Source organism: Rhinatrema bivittatum, chromosome 8, assembly GCF_901001135.1.
Source record: "Rhinatrema bivittatum chromosome 8, aRhiBiv1.1, whole genome shotgun sequence".
Taxonomy (NCBI): Eukaryota; Metazoa; Chordata; class Amphibia; order Gymnophiona; family Rhinatrematidae; genus Rhinatrema; species Rhinatrema bivittatum.
Window position 1 is genome coordinate 240,499,643 of NC_042622.1, and position 10,404 is coordinate 240,510,046.

General features: G+C 45.6%; 1 protein-coding gene across 1 annotated transcript; it reads left to right on the forward strand.

The window, feature by feature from the left end:
- The first annotated feature begins 2,686 nt into the window (after positions 1-2,686).
- On the forward strand, positions 2,687-10,068 carry RAX2 (retina and anterior neural fold homeobox 2). Its single transcript, XM_029614031.1, has 2 exons — positions 2,687-2,929; positions 9,637-10,068. Exons 1-2 carry the CDS (start codon positions 2,687-2,689, stop codon positions 10,066-10,068), a joined length of 675 nt encoding a protein of 224 aa, XP_029469891.1.
- The last annotated feature ends 336 nt before the right edge of the window (positions 10,069-10,404 follow it).

Below are 10,404 nucleotides of genomic sequence, written 5' to 3' on the forward strand. Positions count from 1 at the left end.
TAATATTTGCTCAGAGTTAGTTAAGTCAACCTCCACAGTGTCCTGCTCCTACCTTACTATCTATGGGCCTTTGGCTGAATCCAGTAGCTTCTCATTGGGCTGGGAGCTGCAGTCACAAAAGACGCAATTAGTTATTTTCATTTCATTGAAATAGATTTATTCCCAAAGCCTCCTACCTATAAATGCATTTGGAAATGGGAGATGATGGAAATAATATATGTTTAGGATTGTCTTTAGACCTCAGATATACATTACATAAATGCTATTTAAACCTGCATGTACTCAGAAACTCTCTGGGCTGCAGCTTGTAAAACTAACAGCTGTATCCCGGGATTACGTTCCACCACAGGGGCATAAAATACAATGGCAGGTGTCTTCCGTGTCGCGTTGGGAAAAGATTTCCCTTAGTCTCTGCATCCGCTTATACTGAATTACTGGTGCAAGGCTCCAGAATCAAGTCGCAGATTTGCAGTGCAAAGAAAATGTGCCAGCTAGTGTCTGTCTTCAAGGGGTTTTGTTAAGGTTAGATCATGCTACATATGAACACTTCTAAGGGGCCAGGAAGCCCTTCCTATCGGCTGACTTTTGGAGGCCACAATTGAAGGGCCCATATTTCCCAGTAGCAGAAACATCTGTGAGCTTATATTGGACACATGGTAACAGACACAAAAAGGGGTTGAATTAGCCCACGTTTCAAGCCAGCCGTCAGTCTAAACTGTGGTCAAAGGGGTTTAGTTTTGGTTTTGTCTGTTTGGGTTTTTATTGCCTCCCCACGCTAAAACCACCTTTGCTTCTGTGCTGTCCAGCCCTTTTTTGCTTGCTTTTGTAATCCTATCGGTCTCATAAGAAACAGGATGTGGCTGGAAATTTCTTTTTTTGGAATTGCAGTTTGCTTATTCTTGGTCTATAAGAAGAAAATCAGAATTTTATTTTTTTTTAGTAGAAAGACAAAGCTTTTTCTAAGAACCAATAATCAAAATAACGAAATTCTAGAGACTGGTGACGCTTCTAATGTGATAATCATCTAAGCCCCCCCCCCCCCCCCTTTTCCCTCTCCAATTATCTCTTGTAGAGAATTTCCACAATGCTCTTTGAAACCTGTAAGACTAAGCCCTGGGCATATCTGAATATTTAATCTAGTTCTGTAATTTCCTCCAGACTTGGTAGCAGTTCTCCAAACAAAATGGATTGGATTCTGTGACGTATGTAATATGTAGTAAGAGACAGCAACATGAAACATGCAATAATTAATCAAATGAAAATATTTCCATCTCTCTTAAAAAATGAATATTTTTCTTTTAAAAAGGGTGTGCAAATCCTTTCAAAAATGTCCTGGCTTGATGCATTTATATTTTTGGATAGTTTGGGTCTGAGGAGCTTTCTGTCTATGGTTTCCAGGTGTGCAGGTTTTCCTTTCTTTTACAGGGATTAATTTTTATTGGGGGGTTTTTTTTTCCTTTTCTTTCATTTCTCTTAGAAATGAAACACAAATCATTTGAAAAGGCAGCATAAATAATGACAATAAAAATCTTTCTCCGAGCCATGGAGATTTCATAATGGTGATGTAGACAGACAAGCTGATCACATTTTACTGGCCGAAAGCTCCCAAGATTAGGTATTTTGGGGGGGTGTTTAAATGTTCCTGGAGACTTCTGAAGATTAAAAAATATTTGCTAATCCTCAGATGCAAGCGGTGAATAAAAAAGCTGAACTGGGCTGCCAGGCACCAGGCTGAGAGAGGGCACTGGCCCCAACTACACACGAAAAAAGGCCACTGGCTTGCTTAAACCCTACGTCTGCCCATGGCTACGCAGTGTCCTCTGAGCCAGAGAGTCTGGTCAGCCTCACTCCATGCTCATCTGAAAGCTGCCGTCCTAGCATGCTGCCCAAAATCTGTTTGCCTTTTGTCTTCTTCTCAGGTCTCGTTTCTTCTCTTTTTTTTTTCTTGTCTTATTATTATTATTATTTTTTTTTTACAACACAGCTTTTTTTTTTTTTTGCCAAAAAGAAAAGCCGTGCATCTATTATTATGGTCACCCTTTTATTCGATTTAATTAGAAAAGTCTCCCTTCATAAACTAATTCTTCAGCTATTTTGGCTGTATTAATGCTTAGCTTTTGATGGCTTGCAAAGGGTGGATGGAGCAGCGCCTCTTTCGCTCCTTCCCACCGCCATTCTGCGCAGATTCTTCATGCTGGGAGTGAGTTAATGGGAGGCGTTTGCAAACTCTTTCGACATTTAATATCTCCTAAGAATCAATGAATATGATAAAGGGGAACTTTGATTATTTCATTTATACCCCAGCTGAATTGCTCTAAATATTGTTTGACGGTAAGCAAAACACTTGGCATGTGCAAAACAGCAAAATGGAAATTGGTGCCTGCTTGGGATCACATCCCTGTCCTGTCATTGCGCTCAGATTCGAAATGATGCAGGCATGTAGCAGTTAACATCCTCCAAGCTAATGCTGCATTTCAAAGGGAAGATGACAACTTGGTTTCCTGCAGCTAGGCTGGTTCTGCAGAGACTCAAACTAATGTTAACATGCTTTAACTAGGAAGGTGCCTGTGTATTGTCGTGAGAGAATATATTTGTGCTACATCTCTATGGAAAGGTGATTTCTACAGATCTAGGTTGGGACTGGCCTATGAGCTGTTCATTTCTTCTCCTTTGCTCAGACTCCACCATGTTTTTGAGTAAATGTGAAGGAGAACTGGACGTGCTGAAGAAGTGTGTGGGCACCGAGAGCCTCACCACTGACACGGTTGAGGAAGAACAGCCCAAGAAGAAGCACCGGAGAAACCGCACCACCTTCACCACATACCAGCTTCATGAGTTGGAGAGGGCCTTCGAGAAGTCCCATTACCCGGATGTCTACAGTCGGGAGGAACTTGCCATGAAGGTTAATCTACCAGAAGTCAGGGTGCAGGTGAGAACTAAAACTTTCTTCACCTCCATGTATCAAGATGCCCTCCTTGATTTGGGTTTATATATTTAAAATTTTTATATACCGCCTTCTGGCCAAAGACCAGTCAAAACGGTTTACATCTATTTAAAAATAACATCTAACGTATCAGGGATTGGTATATTTCCAGCTCACGACTGGGAGAGTTATGATGTTATGTTCTTAATCCAAAGAAGTGTCATGCTGGATCGAGGGACCATCGAGCCCAGCATCCTCTCTCTCGAGTGGCCAATCTAGATCTGTAGGAAGTACCTAGCAGATCCCAAAGAGATGTATTTCATATTGCCCACTCCAAGGATAAGGGGTGGCTTTTTCCAAGGCCACCTGGCTAATAATTATTTATGGACTTTTATTTCAGAAACTTGTGCAAATCCTTTTAAACTCAGCTATGCTATTTGCCTCGACCACATCCTCCAGCAAGAATTCCATAGCTTGACTGTGCATTGAGTGAAAATATATTTTCTCCAATTTATATTAATCCGCTACTAGCTAGTTTCATGGTGTGCGCCCTAGTCCTTGCAGCATCTGAAAGAATATCCCATACCTGCATGGTGTGCCTGGTAGTCGGGAGCATATAAGGGCTTGCCTTCCATGTTTTCCTCAGTTGCCAAGGGATGGCGTCTAGAGGCATTTCAGGCATACATGACTGCTCGATGTGGGCCCAATGTTTAATTTCTTGTGTATTATGCCATGTTACTAGAGGTCTCATCTGAGCAGCCACATAATACCAGAGGCAGTTAGGGACTCCAAGCCCGCCTTCCGATTTATTTTGATAAAGAATGCACCTGCGTCGTTTCCAGATAAAACTGAAGTTCCTCTTCTGCCAATTTTTTTGTGTCTTGTTCGGAATGGATATGGGAAGGGATTGAAATAGGTATAGCAACCGGGGCAAGAGTTTCATTTTTATAGTGGCTATGCAACCCAGCCAAGATATCGGTAAGTTGCACCAGTTGTCCAAATCCAAAAGAGGCTCTATGTGTTAATGGGGAATAGTTCAGGCTAAATAAGTCTTTGGGGTGTTCAGACAGATATATTCCCAAATATTTAAGTTTGTGGGTAGCCCAATGGAAGGGATGTGTGTGTCGCAACCTGTGCACCTTATTCTGTGAGCATGTAATATTGAGAATTTCCGATTTCTCCGTTTACTTTGAATCCAGAAGCTTCACTAAAAAGGCATAACTCCTGCTCTATCCCAAGTAGTGATTCATAGGGCCTCGTAACTGTAAACATGATGTCATCGGCAAATAGTGATAATTTAAACGATTCATTGCGAACATTAAAGCCTTCTAGCTGTCGAATTCACCTTATATTGATAGCCAAGGGTTCCAAAAAGAGGGCAAACAGTATGGGGGACAGGGGACAACCTTGTCTGGTATCCCTACCAATGCTGAAGCAGTCTGAATAACCCCCATTAATTTTTAGATAGGCTCTGGGTTGCTCATATAACCTAGTTAGCCATCTGCAAAAATATGGTCCAAAACCCATTTTCCTCAATATCCCAAACAGGAAGGGCCAATGCACCATGTCTAAGGCCTTTTTGGCAGCAATAGATAAAAATACAGACTCCTTTTGGTATTCATGGGCCAACCACATGAGGTTTATAAGTTTGCGGATGTTATCTCCCGCTAACCTCCCTGGAATGAACCCCGCTTGGTCTTGGTGGATCAGTGTTGTAAGGTATTTATTTACTCACCTCGCTAGGATTTTAGCCAAAATTTTAAGATTGATATTGATCAGAGCGAGAGGGCGGTAGGAGCCACATGATGTCGGGTCACGTCCTGGTTTAAGCAACACTGTTATGCCCACCAAATTGGCATTAGGTCCAAGGGAGCCCCCCATCCATAAGGGGTTGTATACTTTTTGTAGGGGTGTGACTAAATAGGGACCAAATTGTTTATAGAATTTTGCAATGAGGCCATCGGGGCCCAGGCGACTTCCCCTGCTTAAGTGATTTGATTGTATGCAGGATTTCTACTGTGGATATCTCAGCATCTAGCTCAATCTTAAATTCCTCCGTTAAGCTCGGCATGGAGACCGAGGCAAGGTAACTGTCTACCGTCTCCTGAGTGATAGTCTGGTTGGCCCCATAAAGTACAGAGTAAAAATTAAGGAATCTATTACGAATATCCGTATTGTTTGTGAGAATCAAATCCCGTTCATTCTTAATTTTGGCTATGGCGTTTTGATATTGGAGCTTCTTTAATTTGTTGGCCAAGTTTTTACCTGCCTTGTTACCCCCCCCCCCCCCCTCAAAGTATTCCTGTTTTGCTAAGTGCATCATGTGTGCCATTTTAGTGGACTCTAGATGTAAAAGGTCTTCCCTGGCTTTGGACAGTTGGAGCAAGGCCTTCCTGGAGCCTGTGCATTGATGCGTTCTAGTTAAGTTTAAAATAGTTTCCCTTAGCGTCTCGTATATTGTGCTTCTTGACAAATGTGGCCCTTGATATTAACAATCCCCGTATAAAAGCTTTTCCCTGTACGTACCCGGATCAGTTCAGACTCCTGGGTTTTGCCCCCCCTCTAGCAGATGGAGACAGAAGTTTACCAAACAAAAGCTCCGCCTCATATAGGCTGGTGCTACCTACAGTCTGGCAGTATTCTTCTGTCTCCAGCAGGTGGAGGAAGTGCAAAACCTACAGTCTGTGCTAAGGCCTAATTTGTATTTTGAGACAGGGTAGTTAGATAATAAAAAAAAAAAGAGATAACACCATATCTGTCTAGAGCACTGGAGTGCTAGGGATCACAGAGTTCGCCTGCAGGTCACAGTCTTCGCCTCCCAGGGGGTTGTGAGGTCCTGAGGGGACTATCCCCCCTGGTTTGATAGGCAGCTGAGGTACTGGGTGGACAACCCAGATTGCCAGCTTGTGGAGGTCACGGGGGGTGATACCGGGGAGCCCGGCTCAAACCCCCCCCCCCCTCCAGTTTGATCCAGGACCTGGAGGCTATTGGTCAGGTATTTTAAAAAAAACAATTTTTTTAAGTTGTTTTAACTTCAGGGCTCGACTCTCCCTTCTCTCCGATTGTGTTGGGGGTTGTTTGCACTCCATTTTGCCATTTCCTGTAGGAATAAGGATTGTTTGTTTAGTTGCAGCATGCCGCGCAGGCCTGCGTGTAGAGCCTGTGACGCCGCACGAATTGCCTTCCAGGGGGAGAGGGAGCCTCCACGACCCATGGTAGGGTCTTTCTTCGGGTCCAAACAGTGACCGGCACCTTGGGGAGCTGCAGACCCCGGCCTCTGGTCCATTCTCGCGAAGTGCGGGAACGGGCGCCATCTTGGCTCCGCTTGCACCAGCGGCTTCCGCGGCACAGACGGCACTCGGGGAGGAGGACCTTCCACCACACTTGTCACCGCAGCGCAAGATCCCTGAGGGGGACAAACCTGCGGGACCTGGCTTGCCTATTGATGTGGACCCTGATGTTGATGGGGATGATATGTCCTCTGATTCTTATTTCTCATCCGACTTCATTTTGCTTATGAATAATGCCTTTAAGGCCCGGAAGGCGGGGAAAAAAGAGGCCTCACAGTCATGTGAGGAGGAGGAATAGCCTAGTGGTTAGAGCAGTGGGCTACAAACCAGGAGACCAGGGTTTGAGTCCTGCTGTCGCTCCTTGTGACCTTGGGCAAGTCACTTTACCCTCCATTGCCTCAGCTACAAACTTAGATTGTGAGCCCTCTGGGGATAGGGAAATACTTACAGGGCTGGATTTTAAAAGGGGTACGTGCGTAAGTCCGGGGCTTGCAAAAAGGGGCAGTCGGGGGCATGGCCAGGGGGGTGCGGTTTTGGATCGAGGGCGTGTTCGGGGGCGTGTGGGCAGTCCGGGAGCATGGCCGAGTGCCCTGACACAATGGCCTGTGTCGGGGCCTGCTGCGCCGGCACGCATAAATTACTACTGCCCAGAAGCAGTAGTAACTTTTCTGATAAAGGTAGGGGGAAGGGTTAGATAGGGCCGGGAGGGTGGGTTAGGGAGGGGAAGGTGCGGGGGACTGGAAGGAAAGTTCCCTCCGAGGCTGCTCTGATTTCGGAGCAGCCTCGGAGGGAACGGGCAGCACGTGCAGGGCTCGGCGCACGCAAGTTGCACAAATGTGCACCCCCTTCCATGCGCCGACCCCGGATTTTATAAGATACGCGCGGCTACGTGCGTATCTTATAAAATCCAGCGTACTTTTGTTCGCGCCTGATGCATAAACAAAAGTACGCGCGCGCGCTCTCTTTTAAAATGTACCCCATAGTACCTGAATGTAAACCAATGTGATATCTCAGATCAAATGTCGGTATTAAATAAATAAATAAAATGACTCCCTGCCCGGGCCCCAGAAGTGAGCAAAGTCCGACCAGGACCCAGGTCCCTCAGGGGGACAGCATCCTTTTAGCTCACGGACTCCGGTGGTGGATCCGGATACCTCTTCCGACACGGATGACTAGGACGACCAAGATTTGCCTGCCCAGCCCCCGAGGGTCCTGGAGGGGGATGCCGAACACCTGCAGGGAGGCCTGCGGGATCCCATGGGGCGGATGGCGGCGACTCGAAGGTTATCCGTCTTTTTAGGGGACAGGAACTGGTTCCACTGATTCCGGCTATCCTTGGAGAATTAGTTATCCAGCTGCCCCAAGAAGAGTCTAGGTTAGGCCTGAGGGGTCCACCGTCGGCTTTCCCTTTCCACTTTTCGGCAACGGATTTACTCTTCAAGAAATGGGACACCCCGGATTTGGGTCTTAAAGTCGCAAAGGCAATGGACAAGCTTTACCCACTGCCGGAGGAGGCCTTGGAACTGTTAAGAGTTCCTAAAGTGGACACAGCGGTGGCTGCGGTCACAAAGAAGACTACCATAAAATTTCTTGATGCTAGATTACCTGCTCAGGTTCCTAATCTCGGCACTGTAGTAGAAATACCATAAGTTTCCTAAAAGTTATTACTTGTAATTGCTCAAGAGAATGCTATCTTGGTTCTTTAATTTCTTTATAACAGGGAATGTTCTTATTTAAGGAGAAAATAGGTTTAATTAACCAAAATACTTTAAATTGTTTGCTTCTAAGATTTATTAGCTTAAACTTAAATTCTCAAGTGGTAATTTTCCTCTGTTTTGCCTTCACCTATGTTTAAATGGCAAGCTGTAATTGCTGTCTGTATGTAAAAAATTATTGGCATAAATAAAAAATTAAAAAAAAAAAAGAAGACTACCATCCCAGTTACAGGGGGGACGGCACTTAAGGACTTGCAGGATCGCAAGCTGGAGGTTCAGCTCAAGAAGATCTTCAAGGTATCCACGTTGGGGATCCGTGCGGCAATGTGCAGTAATTTCTCCTTGCGCGCAGGTCTTCGCTGGGTACAACAGCTGCTAGCCAACAAGTCACTTTCACAAGAGGAAGCACTCCAGGTAGGGCGACTTGAGTCTGTGATTTGCCTACAGTGCAGATGCCTTTTATGATTTACTTCGCACATTGGCCAGATCCAAGGTGTCGGCAGTGTTGGTGAGGTGTTTATTGTGGCTTTGCAACTGGGCAGCAGTTGTTTCCTCAAAATCGCAGCTGGGATCTTTGCCATTTAAGGGCAAACTACTGTTCGGGAAAGAACTGGAGGATCTGATTCAGTCCTTAGGCGAGAATAAGGTGCATCAGTTGCCAGAAGATAGACCAAAGTCGAGAGGGTCCTTTACTTCCAGGTCTCGATTTCGAGGAGCTCGGAGGCCTCGGACTTCCAGGGGGTCAGTTTCGTCCTTTCGACACAATGCCAGCAAGCAGCAAGCGTATTCTCAATCCTTTCGAGGCAGACGATTCGGGAGACCTGGTTCCAGTCAGACTGTGTTGAGTGGTAAGCCCTCCCAATGATGTGCGGCCGGTCCATTCCTCGGTTCCAGTGGTGGGAGATAGATTGTCTCTTTTTTATGAGGAGTGGGCCAAAATCACATCAGATCAGTGAGTCCTAACGGTGATAAGACATGGTTACGCATTAGATTTTGCATGCCGACCCCACCAGTGATTTCTGGTCTCCCTTTACGGTCTTGCAACAAAACGCCGGGCAGTAAAGGAGACTCTACAGTGTCTTCTCGATCTCAGCGCCATTGTTCCGGTTCTGTCAGCGGAGCTTCGAAGAGGTCGGTATTCCATTTACTTCATGGTGCCCAAAAAAGAGGGAACTTTCCGGCCCATACTTGACTTGAAAAGGGTCAACAGATGTCTACGAGTTACTCGGTTCCGTATGGAGACGCTGCGCTCCGTAATTGCGTCGGTTGGGTAGGGTAGTTGTCCTGTCAGTTCATTTGCATGCCTGGAAATAAATGTCGGTACCTGAAAAAATTAATAGAAGGTGATCCCTTTTTATTGAACCAACTTAATACATTTCATGACTAGCTTTCAGGAGCTAAATACTCTGCTACCACTTATCACTTCTATAGCATGACCTGATGTACTATGCAGCGCTGCAGAAAAACACATAAGAGGCAGCTCCTTCTCAGTAGAGTTTACAATCTAATCAAGACAAACTTACAGGGAAAAAGAGACTTTGGGAACTTAATGAATTTGCAAGTGAAAATCATGTAACATTAACTTTGCTGATTCCACATGGCCTATAACCATGAATAGTCTATCATCCCATATTAACAAAATAATTCCTTGTGATTTTTTGGCTGCTTATAGAAACCTTTAATCATATCTGAATATATTTCATCCCAGGTATGGTTCCAGAACAGAAGAGCCAAGTGGAGGAGACAGGAGAAACTGGAAGCCAGTTCCATGAAACTACATGATACCCCCATGCTCTCCTTTAACAGGCCCCCAGTGCCAACCAGCATTGGACCGCTGGATCCTTGGCTAACATCCCCCATCTCTGGGGCGACCACAGTCCATAGCATTCCAGGTTTCATGGGACCTGCTCAAATTTTGCAGCCTACCTACACTGGCCATTCATTCCTCAACACTCTGCCTCCAATGTCTCAGGCTATGCAGCCCATGGCCAGCACCCCTTACCAGTGCACCACCACCACTACTTTTGTGGACAAGTACCCCCTGGAAGACCTGGACCAGAGATGCTCTAGCATTGCTTCCTTACGCCTGAAAGCTAAGGAGCACATTCAGACCATTGATAAAACCTGGCAACTTATATGATGGCTAGCCAGTCCTTCATGCTCTTGATCCTTGGGCTAACCAATCCAATTCTCCAGCCGCTTTGGATTCCATATCTGAAGAGGCTCAGCACGCAATGAAGGGACAATGGAATAAACATGGGGGGGCTGGGTGTGGCTGAACAGTGTCTCAGCGGAGGAGCTGTGAAATCCAAGAGTGCAGCAGGAGCTTGAGGGAGCTTGAATCCCTTCTGTGCACACATGTGGTAGGAGGATCTGTGTGTGCGCCAATCACCATCAGCAAAACAAACGCATCATGCAAAAAGCATCCATGTTGAAGCTGCTGAGATGCAAGTTATACGTCAGAACATGTTGTATA